This window comes from Narcine bancroftii, chromosome 11 (assembly GCF_036971445.1).
Source record: "Narcine bancroftii isolate sNarBan1 chromosome 11, sNarBan1.hap1, whole genome shotgun sequence".
NCBI classification, from domain to species: Eukaryota; Metazoa; Chordata; class Chondrichthyes; order Torpediniformes; family Narcinidae; genus Narcine; species Narcine bancroftii.
Window position 1 is genome coordinate 8,420,968 of NC_091479.1, and position 20,194 is coordinate 8,441,161.

The following is a 20,194-nucleotide window of genomic DNA, read 5'->3' on the forward strand; positions in this document are numbered from 1 at the left end:
AACTATACCAGTGTTATATCATTGTTAGTAACTATTTTTTGTTTAACCTTTACCTTTTACCATACATCATCAAGTGATTTGTGGCTGTAAACCCCATAGGTGTGTGGCTCTACAAGCATTACTCCATTTGCAAATATTCACTTCACCAATTTTCACTGATACCCATGTCCTCAATTTGCAGACCTCTGTTTTTATTTGTTTACATATATGTGTGTGTGTTGTGTACGGGGTTTTTTTTTGTACTACCAATTAGTGGTAATTCTGCCGTGCCCACAGGAAAATGAATCTCAGGGTTGTATGTGACGTCATGTATGTACTCTAACAATAAATCTGAGAAATGTACCTGAAATGTGCTATGGCATTTGGACTTTCACAACCTGCCACAAGAAAGCTTCATCCTATATTCCAAAAAATCAGTCTTTGTTCAAATTGTGAACTTTTGCTTTCCTGGAATGCAAATCAAGGAATGGCAGAAATGCTAATTTGTTCATTTCAACCATAAAAATAGTTTGGGTCATTTGATCCCCCATTCCTTATTCCACATAACGTCAACGTTCAGTCCATTTCTTGCCCCTGACTATTCCGTGAGCATATTTCTATTTAAGATATATAATTGTCTTGCCCTTAATTGAGATGATTTCTTATTGATGTTCGTACTAACTGTGCTCATTAACAAGTAATAATTATTCTATATTTGACTTAATGCATGCAGATAAAGCCAACGCACTTCCAGATTGAAATAAATAAGAAATGGGGACATATAAAATATTATGCTTGTGTTCAGTATTTAATGTGAGTGCATCTAAGTGGAATTATACATCAAGAGCTAAACTCAAATTTGTAAACATGAAAATTTTCTAAACAATGCAAACCTGCAGGTTGGAAGGCATAGGAGAACTGACTTTCTCTCCATCGGAATCGAGAACCGTGGACATGGTCTAAAAGTCAGGAGAGAAGTTTATAAGCAGCTCTGTTGAAAGGTGGTAAAAAATTGGTACCATCGTCCACAATTATCAGATTTTCTCTTAACTCTGTGTTTATATATTTTTGTTTACCACAGGGCAAAGGCAATTCTTTGGATTTGAGTCGTAAGTTAGCCATTTTCTCGCTGATAGAACGAAGAAAGTTGGAGGGATTCAGCAGGTCTTACAGCAGCCACGGACAGTCACTGTTTCAGGTCAGGACCTTCATAAGGCAATCTCAGGAAAGGGTCACAACCGTTCATCGTCCATTCCGCTCCTACGCTGCCTGACTTGTTGGGTCCCTTCAGTTTTCCGTTTACTCAAGATCCCTGTATCTGCATTTCTCCGGGTTCAGGAGGTTCCTCTTTCTCTGTGAGGGTGACCCGAGGCCCATTTGTTGGGAATAACATTAGTAATTGGAGAAAAAGGGAAAATCCCAAAGTAGTTTTATATTGACAGTTTAAAATAATTAACCTTTAATTTCCACATTTTTATTTCTGTAATATTGATATTTATCCTGGAAAAAATGTTGAAAATGAGCTGGCCCAGAGGGATTGAAAATTCAGGTTAAACTGCACAGCACTAAAACTTAGCTTAACTGTGCAATATATTTGAACACCGTGAAGCCTATTAATTGAAACTATTTGTATGTGGCAGTTCCGTGGAAAGCTCAGATAAATCACTGCAATGTCAATGCCCCTGTGTTACAACCATCTCCCTTGGATCCCTTCTGAAAAGTCGATCAGTAAAAAGTGTATTACGGCAGTTGGGCTATTTCCAAATGATTATTTTCCTATTGGAAATTATTGCCAGTGAGGTCTCAGTTGCTCAGAAGACATTTTTTAAAAGTTCTCATTATGATTGATAATTGATAAGTAACTTCTAAGCTGTGTATCTACGACAAAATAAATCATTACGTTGAGGCTGGGTCGTGTCTGCTCAGTGGCAACGAGCCTTAATTGTTGCCATTATTAACCAGGTTCCAGATATTTGATCTGTTCTCTCAGAAGCTTTTTATTGTTAACTATCAGACTGAGCAAAGTTATCCAACTGATCCTCATCCAGGTATGTAACACAGTCGTTCACTATGAACCCCGTGGGTGATGCTTTCAGACAAAACAACTCTATCCTTATTTTCCACCTTTGGAGTAGAGTATTGCATTAATTCTGAATCGGAAGCCTGTTGATCTTATTCTTCATTTGCATCAGTGGCATCCAGCTCTTCTCTGCTTTCAGATTTCCATTCTTCATAATAGACTTTGTCACGCTTTCCATCTACTCCTTCAGCTGTTTCTTCATGGGTTACGAGAGGCATGCTTCCCTCACTGCCACCTCCACTGCTCCGCATTGAGACGTGAAGGGGTACTGATGAATAAGCAGGATCTGATACCTTGTGAATGAACTCTTCACCATACATTTTACCTATTCCCTTTTGCAACCAATGCGACGCCTTGCCTTCCATTTCACTTGACACGATGGTTTCATGCACATTCCAATGACCTGTGTGACCTTGAGTGGGTGAATGTATTTCATCAACTTCCACTCCTCTTGCACTGGGCTCAAAAAGCATATGTTTTTCTTTTAAAACCTGAGCTTTTGCTTTTATTCTTCCTTCATCCTTTTCAGATTCGACCATTGGAAAATGTTTCCCATTCAGTAGCCCTTGTAGTTCCTGTTGGTTGTTGAGAAATGTTAGACCAGACCCAGCATCAACTACATCCCAATGATCTTCATTGTACTTTTTTGGTGAAAAAATATCATCTGGATCAAAGGTTTGCAACACGTTCACCTCAGCTTCTAGGGTGACAATGCCACTCTGAGAAGATTGCTGAATGTTTTTGATGTTGACTGATAGGTTATCGGGGATCTCGTGATTTCCTCCAGTTAGCATTGAGAGCTCATCTCTCAAATCTTCAGGTACAGCCCCTTTCAGGTGCTCCAATGCTCCTTTCAGTTTAAGTTTTGGATCCTCTGTTTCCTCCTTTAGTAGTTCTATGATGGATTCCTGAACCCCTTGTGGAACCTTAATCGACTGTTCTATAATGCGTGGGGAACAGAGTTCTCTTGAAAGAGGATCGTGAAGTGTGAATTTGGCCTGTTCAATGTTTTCTGCTCCTTCATCACCATGAAGCTTTTCCATCCTCCCACATTGTTCATTTATTCCATACAGTTCTGCTCTATCCTTTTCCACTTCCGTTTTTCTATCCAAAGGAAAACTCACTGGGCTTTCCAGAAATGTCTGTAACTCTGGCTCGGAACCCAATAGAATCGTTCTCCTGAAGTCTGCGGCGGACATTGTGAGGTTTAAGACTTCTTCGTGTTTGCCATTTGCTCCCTCAGGTTCGCTCTCCTTTGCTCCAGCCCACAAAGGGGCTACCTCTGATGGAGATGGAAAGTCCTGGGCTTCTGAGGTCTGCTCAATGTTCACAGATACGTGTCCTTTCCTGTCTAGGTTCAGCAGTCCATCTATGAAACCTGCCTCTGACCCTGGTAAATGCTCCAAAACCCCTTTCAGTTGTACCTCTGGACCTTTGCTGTCCTCAGCTAGCACTTCTCCAAGAGTGCATTCATCTGCCAAGTCAACAGTTTCTACTACTCTTGACTGAATGACAATTTCTCTTCTTGTTGTCCCATCTTCCAGCACCTCCTCCTCAATATGATGTCTGATACCAGTTTCTGGAGAAACCATTTTTCCCAGATCAGTGGGTTCTATGATGGTTTCAATTACATCCCCAATTCTGACTTTATCTCTCTGGATCCCTTCCTTTGAGAGAATAATCCTGTTAGCACTTGAGTCTTCTGCTGAACCTTTTGTCTGTATCTCTTCAACTGATTCTGTTCTAGGTGGTTCCTCATTCTCTGTAATAGTATCAGAGATGGAATAGCATGGCATCAGTTCTATATTTACTTCATCGCTGTCAGCAGGGATGTGTGAGTTAGGCTGAATGAAAGACCCCACTTCACTTAAATCTGCTCTGAATTCCAACTCCTTTACACCAGGGTCTAACGTTATCACATGCTTTGTATGTTGTGTTGTGTACTCTTCCTCTTCTGGTTCTCTGGGCCTCCCAATAAGATCATAATGTTCCATCTCACAAACAGGCTTTGACAAGGCACCAGAATTCTGGGGTTTGGCACTTTTCTCGTCTTTGACTGTCTCCACGGTATGTGTCCTGGATGTGTCCTGAATGGCTGCTTCCCCGGCGTGCTCTGGTCCTGGCAGAGCCATCTCACTCTTGTCCTCCTCTGGAGGCACTTTGTGCTGATCTTGGCTCTCTCCTGAACTGAATGACTCACGAGGTGTTGGTGTAGATCCTGCTGCCACACTGTCGGTGTTCCTTGACCTTGCAACATTTTGAGCTGATGAAGACTTCTCAGTGTAAAGGAGATTGTCGCCCAGGAAAGATGTTTGGGATGGAATGGCTTTGTTGATTGTTACAACGTCTCTCCAGAAGGATGAGGGGACAGTGTTTTTATTTGGTTTCCCTGGTTTTTCCTGTAGAACGTCAAGCTTTCGAATCGGCATAACATTCATTTGATGTGATCTGATGCCTGTTGAAGTAATAATGCATTTAGTGCAGGATCTGATCTCTCCATTCAGTGTCATGACATGCCAAAAGAACTCTTCATTTTAGAGCTACAACATATAAATAGTGACTTTAGAGATTTATAAAATCATGAGGGACGTAGATAAAGTAGGTGGTGGCAGTCTTTTTCGCAGGGTAATGGAATCTAAAATGAGAGGGCATGGGTTTAAGGTGAGAGGGAAAACATTGAAAGGGGACCGGAGTGACACTTTTTTCCACACAGAAGGTGCCAGTGTAAGTGGAAAAGATGGGTACAATTACAATGTTTAAAAGACATGTAGACAGGTACATTGATAGGAAAGGTTTATGGGCATATGGGCCAAAGATAGGCACATGGGACTATTTTCTGGTCAACTTGGTCACCATGGATGAGTTAGGTCAAAGGGCCTGTTTCCACACTGCATGACTATAATGGGTGACACAGTAGTGCTTCTCACAGATCTGAGGCTTTGGTTCAATCTTGACCTCGAGTACCTTCTGTGTGGAGTTTGCATGTTCTTCCTGTAACGTTTCAATGGAGTTAGATAGGTTAATTGGCCACAATGCATTGTCCTCCGTGTGTGAGTGAGTGGTCAAATCATGGAGGAGTTGGGGGGGTAACGAACTGAGTTACAATAGGATCGTTTTAAAAAAGGGTGTTAGATGGTTCACTCAGGCTGGTTGGGCTGAAGGGCTACGAGGAACGTCTCTTGATAGTGGAGCAGTTAGATACAGGAGTAGGAACACACTTCGCGGGGTTGTAGGACTGGAGGAGATTTTAGAGATTGCAAGGGGGAAAATTAAAGAATTTTAAAATGATGCTTTGCTTCATTGGTAGGCAGAGTGGCTCAGTGAGCAGGATTTGAGAATGGGTCAGTGCAGCAATGTTTTGTATGAACTCACCAAGTTAGAGAGAGCACTGAATAGTCATGTTTGGAGCTCCAGGAAGTTATTAGCGTTCTAGTTGTAGTAAAAACACTGAAACACTGGAGGAACTCGGTAGGTCTCGCAGCATCGTAAGAAGTAAAGATATATAACCAACATTTCAGGCTTGAGCCCTTCAAGGTATGAACCATACCTTGAGGAAGGACTCAGGCAGAAAGGTGGGTTATATATCTTTACCTCTTACGATGCTGCGAGACCTGCTGAGTTCCTCCAGTGTTTTTACTACAATCGCAACATCTGCAGAATTTAGTGTTTCACTGCATTTCAGCTGTAGACAAGAATCTCCAGGAGAGATTGCATGATGTGGGGGAGAAAAAAAATTGGCCAAATCTGGAAGTCGGTCAATCAGTTTGGTGAGACACATCGTAATTGGACTCGCGCTGGGTGCGGACCTCAGTCTTATCTCCATCATTCTTTATTTGTGGGCTCTTAAATGGAGCTGTCAGCAACATTCCTCACTCTGCTCAAGTTGCTGAGACAAATTGTTTTGTATCTGATGCCTCAAAGTAGGTTGAAGGCACCACACAGTCAAAACTGCGCAACCAGGCTAATCCCAGCCAATGGCATCAGGAAATGAGTGGCAAACTGCAAATCAGATAAAAATCTGTCCGTGGTGGTAATCTTGAAAAAAGAATTATTTTGATGTATTCTGAAAAGAAGTTTGAACTGTGACCTGGAAATCTGATTTCCTCTCCTTTTATTACTCACTTGAATATGGAAAATATAACATAATCTTAGAAAGAAATATGATGTGTTTGTCCTATTTCAATGGCAACCTTATTTAAATTGTACTGGCTTAAGGGTAAAATTAACTTCCCTGAAAAGGTTTAGATAATAGAGTAAGGTTAATAGCATTAAATTCCTGATAATCAAGATATAGACTAATGAATGAAGGCCTAAACACCCTTTTTTTTTGGACAATTTTTTAAAATATTAGCAGTTTTTTTTTGGGGAGGTGAGATTTTGGTGATCATATGAGACTGTAATTTTAAAGTACTATTTATATGATGTATTTAATAATGTTTTATGAGTATTGGAAAAATTTTAATATTTTTAAAAAGCAGTTTGAACAATCAAAATAAATCCTTTTACTTTTTCTGGGCTTCCACAGGTGCTCCTTCAAGTCCTGCTCTTTCCGCTGTTCTGCTTTCAACAAAGCCCTGCAAAGGTAAGTAATCACAGCGTGAGGATGACGTGCGGTAGGTTTGTTCGTTCATTCCAGCCCTGTAGCCATTCCAGGCAGCAGCAATCATCAAGGATCCATGGCACCCAGCTTGCATTCTGTTCTCACTGCTGCCATCAGGAAAGAGGTACCGTATAGGTGCCTCGGGATTCGCACCAACAGGTTCAGGAACAGCTGCTTACCCCTCCACTATTATATCAAAACTGCCGCTTCCCATTGCTTAGAACACAGCACACCAGAACTGGTTCAGTTACCTCTTTATTAGACACCAAGTTAACCTGGGAGAACCCTTCCTGCTTTCAGGCTCGAAAGCAGTCTCCTGCTAAACAAAGGGATGAATCAACTTTTATACACTCGAGTAAACAGGTTGAACTAAAAGATTACATCATTATTCTACATATAAGGTAACACTCCTTGCTCCCCCCCCCGTATCAAGGTTGAATAATATATTGTTTTAGAACACAGAGTTACAATTACTCCACACTCAGCAAAAGTACACTCCCCTTACACCGTCTGCATTCCAAAGCCATCTGCTGGTACCTCCCGAAGGTCGTACCAGTCTGTAGCACACTCATGGTGCACCCTTAATCTTTCAAGCATCGGGCTTCCATCTTGTGTTTTAATTCACTTTAATACTTCTAAATTATTTTAATATTCACTTTAATACAGCCTTCCTTTTTATCATTAGATGATAACTAATTAGATTATCATGTTGAAGTGGTTAAAGATAATTAATAAATGTGTTAACCATATAAAAGATAAGATGGAGGATTAGATGATTGTTCATAGTGGGATAGAGGCAGATAATTGTGCCGTTATGGTCTGTATTTACCTGTTGAAGCTGCTTGCAAAGCTAAATGTAATACGATATCACCAGCCTTGGCACCACATCACTGCTCATGGCACATTCCTATCTGTGGTATTAACAGTCATTCCCCCACAGCACCACGTCACGATCATTACCATTTGTATAACCACGTCACCACCCCGCACCTTGGACCTCTGTCATATCTTTTCCCAGTCCAGATCATCCAAAATATCCTCCTCCTTCCAAAAAAGTGGCGTCCCCTCCACCACCATCAACTCAGCTCTTACCTGCATCTCCTCCATTACTCTCTCATCTGCTCTGGCCCGCTCTGGCCCCCTCTGCCCCCAGACGCAACAAACACAGGATGTCCCTTGTCCTCACCTACCACCCCACAAGCCTCCACATTCAACAGATTATCCTCCGTAATTTCCACCACCTCCAACATGATTTTCGCCTCTCCTCCCCACCCTGCCTTCCACAGGGACAGTTCCCTCCATGACTCCCTCGTCCACTCATCCCTTCCCATTTATCACCCCCTTGGGTCTTACCCCTGTGGCCACAGGATATGCTCCACTTGCACCCAAACCTCCTCCATCACCACCATTCAGGGTCCCAAACAGTCCTTTCAAATGAAGCAAAATTTCCCTTGTTTATCTGTGGGAGTGATCTTCTCTACATTGGAGAGACTGAGCACAGACTAGGAGATCACTTTACTGAGCACCTTCAGTGACAGGGATCTCCCAGTGGCCCATCATTTAAATTCCATCCCCCACTCCCTTGCTGCCATGTCTGTCCATTGCCTCGAGTACTATCCCACCAAGATCACCTGTAAATAGGAGGAGTAACGCCTAATATTCCATCTGGGCCATCTCCAACGATTTCTCCAGTTTCTGCTTGCCCAATCCCCATTCCCTCTTCCTTCCCCATCCTCCTGTCTTCCTCCCTACAGCTCTCCACCCCTTCCCCTCTCCCTCCCCTGTTTGCTGGTGTGCCCTCCCTCCCTATCTACCTATTACCTCCTGCCTGTGGGACCGTGCTCCTCCCCTTGGCCCTCCCCTTAGCACTTTGTTTGGATGCCTTCCCTACATTTTGCTCATTCCTTGATGAAACATTGGTTACTTAGTTTTATTCATGTATCTTTATTTTAGCTATATAAAGTATGCTGTTTCTCCAGCATTGTGCTTTTACCGCACCTTGGACCTGTTGGTTTTACAAGACTCCATCCAACCCTGGGCAGGGCACTACACAATTCATTATTACCAGGAATAACTGTAGATTTGTTGAGGCCATATTTGGATATTACATTATTGCCTTCAAAGGAAAGTTGGCTAATTCATTTTCTCCTATAATCCGCCTTCAGTCGGATACCAATGGTTTCTGATTTCAGGAATGTCAGATTACTCAGAGATTCCTGGAGCTCTCAGCTGGATGGTAACCAAGTGATCTGGGTGGTGCAGACTGGCTTGACTGTTTCTTCAAAGGCAAACAAAATGTCAAAAGGAGCTCCATTTTCTGAAACAATGCTTGAGTATTGTCAGCACGGACTCTTTGGAAGAATTTGTAGAGAGCTGGCACAACCCAGTTCACAGTTGACTCATTTTCGGAGGGAAGAATGAAGTCACCAGAAACTGTGTCCAAGGGAAAATTGTGTTGCAGTATTTTAGACTTTTGGCTATTTCACATTAGTTTTCCTACTCGACTCAACGAATCCATGCTGGGGTTTAATACAAAGTGACTACTAACAAAGTAAACTGCTCTTTCATAAATTATTCCAGACACAATTTAAATTTAGATATTGAGCACAGTAACAGGCCATTTCAACCCACGAGCCCGTGCCACCCATTAACCTACAACCTGCGTTCATTTTGAAGGATGGGAGGAAACTGGAGCTCCCGGAGGAAACCCACGTGCAAACTCCTTGCAGGCAACGTGGGATTCGAACACCCATCCCAATCACTGGTGGTGTAACAGCTGCGCCAACTGTGCCACCCTAAAGTTCTGCATTCGACTGGAAAAATACAGTGACCAGTCCGAGTGGGTGGGGAACAGGTGCACGTGACCCTCCATGGCCAGAAAGAGATGAAAATCTGCGTGTCCAATCAAGGTTTTTATTGGTAGAGACCAAATCTAAGATGCACCAATCTCCGTATGCAGGTGGATTTGAATCTAGATTTGTGCACCAGTTAGTGTGGCTTTGTCTGCTTCAATTATCTGGATTGGTTACAGAGCTTTACAGCTTGCAACAAGGCCTTACAGCCCAGCTCATCCATGCCAACCAAGGTGCTGAACTAAGCTGGTCCCATTTGCCTGCATTTGGTTCCTGACCCTCCAAGCCTTGCCTATCCACACATACTTGTCCAAATCTCCTTCAGCACAGTACAGCTCTTTCAGCCCTTGATGTGGTGCTGACCCATGTATCCTTTTTTTTAAAAAAATGGTACTAAACCCACCCTACCCCGTAACCCTCTTTTTTCTTCACCCATGTGCCTGTTTAGGAGTTTCTTAAATCCCCCTAATGTTCCAGCCACCACCATCCTGGCAAAGTGTTCCAGGCACCCACAACTCAGTGGTTTTTTTAAATTTACTGCTGATATCTCCCCTAAACTTATCTCCCCTAACTTTATGCACAAGTCCTCTGGTGTTTGCCATTCTTGCCCTGGGTTAACAGGTGCTGGCTGTCCACCTTATCTACGCCTCTCAAAATCTTGTAGACCTCTATTAAGTCTCCTCTCATCCTTCTACACTCCAGAGAGAAAAGTCCCAGTTCTATTAACCTTACCTCATAAAACTTATTTTCCAATCCAGACAACATCCTGGTGAATCTCGTCTGTACCCGCTCCACAGTTTCCACATCCTTCCTACTATGAGGTGACCAGAACTGAACACAATATTCCAACTAAATGAAAGGAAACTGCTCCAGTTCTCCCCTGCGTGAGTACATAGACCCCAGCAGCCTCGGTCAGTGATCTGGTGCTGCGTTCCATCGCTTCCTTCATTCACCCCCACCCCCCCCTCCCTCTCTCCTGACTGATGTCTTGTTTTCAATCCTGGTCCTGGGTATTCCCATGAGGAGCTTTACCTTCTCCCCATGGCCCTGGGGATTTCTGCCACGTCCCAAGGATATGCCGGTGTGTTAACTGGCTGGCAGACTATCTCCATCAACCCCAGCCCCCCTCTCATTCATCAGTAACCTCACAGAAAATGATTAAATGGAGGGTCAAAGTCAGTGGACTGAATAGCCTATTTCTGCTCTATCTCTTATGGTCTGAATTGCTCCTTTAGTGAAACAAAAGTTTGCAGATGCTGTGTTTGTAGTAAAAACACACTGAAATGTGGAGGAACTCGGCTGGTCTTTCAGCGTCCATAGGAGTCTACAAAGATATATTCCCGACATTTCAGGCTTGAGCCCTTCTTCCTATGAATGCCGAAAGATCAGCTGAGTTCCCCCAGCATTTTAGTGAGAATTGCTCATTAGCATTAGCTCAATGTCAAAAACCAATCCACTAATGGGCACGAGTAGAATAGGTTAAGAGGTTACTGCGGAGTGAGGGGGCGTGGACTAGGACTGATGGAGATACCCTAATGGGTGTCAGCATGAACCAGATGGGCTGAATGGTCATCTTCCATGTTTATAAGGAATATGTTTAATGGGAAAATCTTTAAAAATGTAATGAGGGCAGGTTTGTGGAGCTTCTTTTCATCTCAGAGGTAAGAAGAGGGCTTACAACAAAAACCGTTCAACTTTCTGACCGTATACCAGGGTCAAGTCCTCACAGATAGAAAGGTTTTTCACCACCCCCTCCTATATAATATTGGCATCCTTCACTCCTGAAACTGCTTCCATTTTGCATTCAATGCACAAACCTCTGCGGCACTCTTGAGAGATCACGCACTGGATGTGCTGCCCCGGGTTGTGGACTCGTGCCCTGTAAGACCAAGGCTGATGAACCACATTTCGAGTAGAAAAACGCCTGCAAGCCCACAAGTTGGAGAGATGCTATTCCAGTGAGTATGAAGGGATTTGCAAGCCAAGTCCCACAAGGGAAATGCCGGATCTGCATACATGCTCTACCAAGCAGGCTGGTAATGGGCAGCAAGTGGCAGTGAAGCAACTCCAACATTTCCAGAGGGAATTTCCCATATTAAGGGAAAAGCTCCACCCTCCAATGTTTGATCCATGCTAAGAGAATCTTGCCTCCATAGTAGTTAGAGTAAAATCTCAATGTTGGAGAAACTCTGTACTTTGTATCGCAAAGATAAAGATACAAAACCAATATTCATCAAGGTAAGGGCTCAAGCCCGAAACGTTGGTCTATCTTTGCTATAAAAAGTACACAGTTTGACCTGCTGAGTTTTTTAACTTCGATTGCCGTGTCTGCAGACTTTGGTGTTTTACCTCTATAGTAGTCAGACTTGGAAAGGAGATTGAACCCAGGACCTAATGTATCTTAATGTTAAACTATAGGATTTATTCACCAATAAAAACAGGTGTGGATTCTCACGTTGACATCAGAGCAGCAGGACACTAATCTTTGTAATTTACTGTCTCTAAGGTCTCTGCTGGTACAGGGATGGCAGCAGTTTTCCCATCCCATTCCCTTGCTTACATGTCCGTCCATGGACATGCACTGCCAGACTGAGACTGCCTACAAATTGGAGGAGCAACACCTCATCTCCCGTCTGGGAACCCTCCAATTGGATGGCAATAACATCGACCTCTGATTTCTTTTAGCCCCCACTCCATCTCTATCTCTATCTCTTTTCCTCTAGCTTGGTGTCTCTCTCTTTCCTTTTCCCTCTGTCTCCTTTCCTCCTACTTTCACAGACTCACCCCCTTCTTCCCCCCTCCCATCAATTTTCCTGTCCTATCTATCTACAATTATCACCATCTGTCTGTTGGTCTATACTCCTCCCCCTGCCCTTTCTTCCCTTCTCCCAAGCCTTTCAATTCTGTTGCCTGCCTCCCTTTTACTCGTGAAGAAGGGCGCAGGCCTGAGATAACGGTTCTATATCTTTACCTCCTATTAACGCTGAAAGACCAGCTGAGTTCCTTCAGCAATTTTGTGTTTTTACTGCAATCACAGTGTCTGCAGACTTTTGTCTTGCACTCCCGATGGCAGTTTCCTCACTTTATTTTATGTAAGATGTTCCTCCAGTCTGTCTGTTTCCATTTTGTAGCCTGCTCGACTGAAATCATATGTTGAATTAACTTGTTTCTGTGCTTGCCTGGGACTTGCTTGGTTTAACTGACTATAAATTCCAAGTCGATCCAAGAAAATGAATAATATTTTCGCAGCAGGAAGCTCTCCTCGTTGCTCCTTGCTAAATAGAGGAAGTTGGGCATTTTTTTGGCTCAATTTACATCCTTCTCAGAATGGCCAGTGAGGTTATTTTCGAAGCGATCGCTATTTATCATATAGGAATCACGGCAGTCAGTTTTATGAGTCCCAAAATCCCAACAGGCCAGTGCACTAACAATCAGGCAAGGTGTGGTGGAAAGGTGTGTGATAGCAAGAATGGAGCTTTCCTGCTCTTAAAAACAGTGGCACTGGGCACTGAGGGAGGAGAGGAGCTGCAGCTCAAGGTATCTGCCGTCATCCAGATAGAGAATGAGAATCCAGGCCTATCGTGTTGAGACAGATGGGAGAGGACAAAGCAATTCATACGGTAACAACAGAGGCTTTTAGAAAACTCTGCAGCACAGAAATAGCCCTTGCAGTTTGACCTGAAAGACTGGGCAGTCTCGTGCCTTTTGACCTGTGTGCCCTTTACTATCTTTGCATTTTGCATGGTATAGCTTTATTAAATTTAAACAAACGGCGCAGTAACAGGCCCTTCCAGCCCACAACCCCTTGCCACACAAATACACTGAATTAACCTACAACTCCCGTATGTTTGAAGGGCGGGAGGAAACCCATGCAGACATGGGCAGAATGTATAGGCAGCACGGGATTCGAACTCCAGTTGCTGGCACTGTAACAGCATCACACTAACCATGCCAGTTAGCTGAGTTCCAAGCCTGTTGTCAAGCCATGCAAAATTGAAAATGGTACCTGTAGGTGACAAGTTCGAGATTCAGTCCCATCTTCACGTGCATCAACTTCTGTTGCTCAATGAGATGGAGAGCAATGGCTGATGTGAGATGTCGCTTCTCCTCCTCCATTGCACTAATGTCCCTCTGTGCACCAGAACTAGAATTAGTCAGTCCCACAAAGACAGCAGTTCATAATTCATCATCCAGCACCCAGTTACACCCTATTGGCATTTGATAAGAGTCAAGACCACGGAGACTGGGACCGTACAGTCAGGGTGAGTCAAGGAGTTGGCCATTTGACCTTTTCAGTCTCTGTACCATTCAGTAAGATCAAGTTTGATCTAAATTTCCTCAAGTCCTGCACTCTTACTGAGTGCATTATTGACATCGGAAACTCTGGCAAGTTTCTTCATATATGCGGTGGAAAGTGTGCCTTATGGTCTGGTATGGGGACACCAATACCTCCGAGCGTAAAGCCCTACAAAAGTTAGTGGCCACCATCAGGACCACACCGGGAAAGCCCTCCCCACCATTGAGAACACCTACAGGGAACGCTGATGTCGGAGAGCAGCAGCAATCATCAAGGATCCACACCACCCAGCACTTGCTTTGTTCCCGCTGTTGCCATCAGGAAAGAGGTATTGGTGCCATAAGACTCAGGATCAGGAAAGGCTGCTCCCCCTCCACCATCAGACTCCTCAATAACAAACTCAATCAGGGGCTCATTTAAGGATTTGGAAACTTTCTTGATTTTTTTTTCTTCTCAGTTTGTTTACATGTGTACATATGTTCTTAAGTGCAGTTTCTTGCACTACCAGTAAATGATCATTCTGCCTCACCCGCAGGACAAAGAATCTCAGGGTTGTATGTGATGCCATGTATGTACTCTGGCAATAAACCAGTATGTAAAATCATTTGAATTCTGGTCCCTGTGGTGTTGGCTGACGTGCTTGGCAACTCATCTCAGCGAGGTCTCCCCAGCTTATTGCACTTTAAAACTATGACCAGCCAATCATCCTCTTTTCTCCTTGGTCCTGACTACAAACGCTGATCTATGCCAGGTTACAAATTGTGGACATTGCTAGAGGAGTTGTTGGTAAGCTGTGCACTACACTTAGAGTGGAATTGTCGTATTGTTTGTCAGTGCTTAATATTGAACCATGCCCCGTTAAAACAAGGAACCGGGAGCATGTGTTGAAGTCTCTGTATAGTGAGAGTGTGTTAGTTACCAAATATTACTGCATATGTGTAAAAGAGAGAGAGAGAGAGAGAATAGGCAGCCACTGGTATCGGATGTGACGGCTTACATTGTTTTAGTACCAAGTGTTGTTTTGTGTTTTCCCTGTTACCATTCCCCCATGTGTGCAGTAAAGATCACCTTTTGTTTGTTTCATCTGTAGCTCGTTTCTCTTTAACTCACTGAACCTGATTTGATCGCATGTAACACCCCAACAGCCTGCTGATGTCCAGCCAAACCCCCTCAACAGAAGGTACAAGGCAGTTAGGGCTATCAACAAAATTTTACCTGATCCGAGGATGTGTCTGAGGGAACTGACTGAAGCCTGTCAGTGATTAAGACAGGATCCCATGTGGCTGGAAAGCTCCATATTATTGATATTTGCTAATTGAACTCGAACAGAGAGGGTTGCTGAGCAATTTCTTTAAAAACACCCAAAAATGCTGGAGGAACTCAGCTGGTCTCGCAGCGTCTATAGGAGGGAAAGATGTATACCTACATTTTGGATCTGAGCTCTTCACTTCTTCAAGGAATAAGCAAAGAGCAATAAAGACTGAAGACTGACCAGAGGAGGACTCCAGACCACCAAAGGGTGTTAATTGGATATGATAAGAGGAAAGGTGAGAATTGAATTTTGCTCTGTGAAGTGAGACAGAGGGAAAAGGGAAGAGAGAGACAAAGGTGATGGAGAAGAAGAATGGAGGGAGCTGGAGAAGTCGATGTTAATGCCATCGGTTGAAAGGTACCCAGATGGAAGATTAGGTGGTGTTCCTTCAGTTTGCGGGTGGTCTCACTCTGAAAGTCCATGAGACCATGGACAGACATGTCAGCAAGGGAATGAATGGCGTGGGGAATTGAAATGGGTGGCCAATGGGAGATCCACTCTATTGCGGTGGACAGAGTCTAGGTGCCCAATGAAGCGATCTTCCAGTCTGTGCCCAATCTCTCTGCCGTAGAGGAGACCACTAATTTCATTGGTGTGGCTGCAGGGTCCCTTAAAGGCGTGAATGAGTAAATATGGCTTTCCCCAAACTAGATGGGACTTTGTGACAAAAGCCCAATAATTTATGGTCAACATGACCAAATCAAACATTTCATTCCAAGTTTATTTAATCACTTGAATTAAATTTCTGCAGCTCCCCTGCTGGACTCTTGATATCAGCCATGTGTTCTCTCAGCTTGCCCACGGATTGCATAAGGTGGGTGAGTACTTGTTATCTGTGCTGGGTTAACTGTAGGCAGTCTACTCCTTCACAGACTGGACATGGTGCAGTTGATGGAGGAGCAAACCTTTTTATACACAAGCCCTGGCACAAGCAAAGTACAAGTTACTGGGACTCAAATGTCATCGTTAATAGGCAAGGAGATCATTTATTTGCACTAACAACTGTGAATATTTTTTTATCTGTCCTTTTAGAATTATTTTATCTTTACTGTGTAAAGGACACTGTTCGATCAGCTGAGTTTCTCCAGCGTCATGCTACTTCAATCAGTTTCTGCAGACTTTCCTGTTTTAATTTATGATCTCTTTTGCTGCCTCAGGGCACATTTTAGTAATTTAGTTTATACCTTTGTTGTTGGTGTATCTCGCAAGCAAGAATTTCTGGTACTCTGTGCATTGTACAGTGTGCAACGAGTTCCACAGACTCACGACCCTCTGGCTAAAGAAACCTGTCCACACTTCTTGGACCCCGTGTCCCTGTTTTCAGGGACTACCAACAAGTTCCATTATTGTCTGTAACATACTTGAAATTCTTTATCTTTTTGTCTACTGTAAGGCAGACAGGGGGTCACCATTTTGTCCAGCGCCCCTCACAGAAGTCTTCACACCTGTTGTTCCTAGGTGGTCTCCCCTCCAAGTACTCTCAAGCCTGAGCCTACTTTGCTTCCGAGATCAGACAATCCCAGGCATATTCAGGCTGTTTTATTCCATAATGTGCTCTGTATCCCCGTTTTCTGGGGCTGGTTTTATACCCAATAATGAGCTGGTTTGTACTGGAGTTTACCCATGGACCTAGTCCGGAGTATCTATTATGAAAGGTTAAAAATGGCCAGAGTCCCTACTTGTATGCTGAAGTTGTGCCCTCTTGTCCGAGAATCCCCTACCACAGGGAGGTTTAACTATGGTGCCACGTTTGCTCTTTCAAACAAATAAAAGATCATTTAACAGTTCAGTTACCTTGGCTCACCAGCTGACAGTTATCACTTGTCACCGAAGGATCAAGTTATCTCATTGCTGTTGGCGGGTGCTTTTACTGTGACCTACTCTTCTTGTATCACAGCGGGGACTGCAAAGCAGTGAGACACCTGGAGATTGTTCTAGTCACCTCATTGCGGGAAGGATGTGGAAGCTATAGAGAGGGGGCAGAGGAGATTTACCGGGATTTTTCCTGGATTGGAAAATGTCTTTTGAGGCAAGGTTAGCAGAGCTGGGACTTTTCTCTTTGGAAGGAAGGAGGATGGGAGGAGACATGATAGAAGATTCTGAGAGGCATAGATAGGGTGCCCTGTTTCCCCATGGCAGGAATAAAAAACACCAGAGGGCATCTGTACAAAGTGAAAGGAGGGAAGTCGAGGAAGGGGATGTTTTTCACACAGAGCTGTGGGTGCCTGAAGGCATTTAAGAGACTCTTAGACAGGGACATGTATGAAAGAAAGGGTTACGAGGTTTAGTGGGTAGGAATATAGAGGTCAGCGCATCGTCGAGGGCCGAAGAGCCTGTACAGTGGTGTTACGCTCTCGGTTTTCACGGGGGTGGATTGGGAAGGACCACAGCCACCTTGACCCGTCTCCAGGTGACCCAGCCGAGTGCAACCCACCTTGAATTCCTCCACGTTCTCCTCGTGTTGCAGCTGGAAGGTGAGGAAGTCATCCTCCAGTTGGCTCTGGAGAATAAACTGATCTTCAAGGTCCTTCTTCAGGATTTCGATCTCCCCGCGCAAGAGCTCGTTCTCCCCGTTTAACTCTTCTCTCCGCCCCTTGTCCTGCTCCAGTGCAGATGCCAGCGCCTGGATTTTATACCTGTACCCCACCAAGTTTTCCTGGCAGACGAGGGAAGCCAGGAGCTGCCTGTCCGAGGGGCCGGCGAGGGAGGTCCGGGTCCCCAGGACCTGCCTGCCTCTTCTCACCTCTTCGCCCAACTCCCACACGTCTAACTCGTGCTGAGCTCGCAGGCTTTGACATTCGCCCTGCAGGTGCAAGATCACGCCCTCCAGAGAAGAGTTGGTGTCTTCGATCTGCTGCAGCGTCTGCTGACAGGTCCCCAGCTCTTGCCTGATGCGGTGGTGAAGGGTCTGTTCGGCCCTATAGTCTTGGCTCAGCTCCTCGATCTCCTGCTGCAGGTGCCGGCGTTGAATTTCGCTCCTCGCCTTCTCCTTGGCCGCGTCCTCCAGACTCCAGCGCATCTTCTTGATCTCATCCACCGAACGCTCCGTCCCCGGCGACTGCCTCAAGCGCTGGATCTCGGCGCTCAGGAGTCCGTTCTCCTCCTCCAGTTCCCGCACCCGGGCAAGGTACGACTCCAGCCGGGAGTTCAGCTCTTGGAGCTGAGCTCTCCCCTGCAGAATCGTGGTCCTGAAAGGAAACATTTGCTCTGCTGGTGAAGCTTCTGCCCCCAGTACGAATCTTAAGGCTGAAGGTGCTGGTGGGAGCTCCCTCTCCTCTCGTGGACTGTGTGAGGGCTTAGTCTCTCTCTTATCCCTCTCAGAGCTGAAAAGTCGACCCAGATAGAAAGGGGCGGTGCAGACAATAAAGCCCAAAAGTTAACTCGCCTCGGTCCTGACCCCTTGTGGACACAGCTATTAACCTTGGTCCCCCACAGCAGATATATTTTTTGGCAAAAGCTATCCAGCCAAGTGTCAGAACAGTTGTGGTCCATTGCTGTCGATCAGTGGTTTTCAACCTTTTTCTCTCCACTCACATCCCACTTGAAGTCACCCCTAGGCCATCGGTGCTCTGTGGTCAGTAAGGGATGGCTTCAGGTGGGATGTGACGTTGAGAATCACTGCTCCAGACCCAATCGGTTACTGAAATATTTGGCTTGAGAAAAATGGTCATTGGTCCATTTCCTTTGGAGTGGTGAAACCCTACACATCGCGAGTCAATGAGGGACGATTAAAACAGTGGTTCTCAAACTTTTTCTTTCCTCTCGCCTACAACCTTAGTGTGAAAACCACTGCTGTAGAGCATTGGATTGGAGATCAATCCACAAGACCGTAAAAGCAGCAGAGGGGATCGCTGGAGTCTCTCTGTCCCACATGGATCGGATCTACCGTGAACATTGTCTGAAGTGAGGACCCCTACCATCCCGCACACAGCATCTTTCAGCTGCTCCCGTCAGGGAAGAGGATCAGAGCCAGCTCCACCAGGCTGAGGAACAGCTTCTCCCCCCGGGCAGTGAGAACGTTGAACGACTGGTAAACTGCTCCTACAATCCCTCCGAATCACCACTATGTATTCATACAGTATTTTGATATATGTATACTGTACTTGTCTGTAGGAGTGTGTGCACTGTTTTGTACTGGAGAACGCTGTTTCAACAGTTTGCACTGGTACAATCAAATGATAATGGACTTGAATACACATAACACATGCACACAGGTACAATTCATAACTAGAGGAAATTTGGAGAGTTTGTAGGAACAGTTCATCAGTCATTCAGCATTTTCATTGCCCTCAGCCTGGTGGTACTGGCTCTGATCCTCTTCCCTGACGGGAGCCTGCTGAAAGATGCTGTGTCAGGGGTGATAAATGTCCACAGTGATTTTACTAACTCCATTTAAAACAATGATCCCTCACCACCCAGGCCATGCCCTCTTCACTCTGCTACAAGTGGGGGAAAAGGTACAGGAGAAGACGAGCACCCAGTGACATAAGGACAGGATCTTCCCGCCGCCATCAGATTCCTAAATGAGCAATGAAGCATAGATACTGCTTGACTTTAACTCTTCGTGCACTATTTTTGATTGATTGTTGTAAGACGGTTTAGATGAATGTTTCCACTGTGACGATGCTGCAAAACAGCAAATTTTGTGACTTGTTCATGACGACAAATTCTGATTCCGATAAATCCCATCAATGGCAGAGGAGGGGGACCCCACTGATCCTCTCTGCTGCTTTTATGGTCCTCTGGGTTGACCTCCAATCCAATGCTCCACAGCAATCGCACTGCAACTATTCTGACTGCTGGATAGCCTCTCCAAAAAGACGCATTCTTATTGAGAACTGGAGAACGCTGTTTGGTCAGGTTGTCCAATCAAGATGGCAATAGACGACTTCCTCTACCTCAAACCAAGTGTAGTTCAAAGCAGTATACTAATAGAGAATGCCCAGAAGTTTGTGCACCAGTAATTTCTGTGGACAATGAATTTTGGGACTTCTTTCTTCCTATCCATTGTCCAAGCCCTGTGGTACTCAACATTTAAAAGAACTAAAATGATTGTTCCCAATGACAGAATATC

The 20,194-nt window shown here is 44.6% G+C and overlaps 2 protein-coding genes across 2 annotated transcripts in view; one reads left to right on the top strand and one right to left on the bottom strand.

Annotated features, from left to right (window-relative positions):
• Window positions 1-1,827, top strand: part of ttc23 (tetratricopeptide repeat domain 23) — a 108,426-nt gene extending 106,599 nt beyond the window's left edge. The window contains exons 11-12 of the mRNA XM_069902236.1: window positions 1,061-1,194; window positions 1,620-1,827. Of these exons, the coding sequence (XP_069758337.1) occupies window positions 1,061-1,194; window positions 1,620-1,827 (342 nt within the window). The remainder of the gene's footprint in view (window positions 1-1,060; window positions 1,195-1,619) is intronic.
• On the bottom strand, window positions 769-18,446 carry synm (synemin, intermediate filament protein). The gene is made up of 4 exons (XM_069902506.1): window positions 17,555-18,446; window positions 13,518-13,642; window positions 6,566-6,633; window positions 769-4,514 (listed from the first exon to the last, which is right to left on the bottom strand). Exons 1-4 carry the CDS (start codon window positions 18,320-18,322, stop codon window positions 2,152-2,154), a joined length of 3,324 nt encoding a protein of 1,107 aa, XP_069758607.1. The 5' UTR covers window positions 18,323-18,446; the 3' UTR covers window positions 769-2,151.
• Window positions 18,447-20,194: the final 1,748 nt, after the last annotated feature.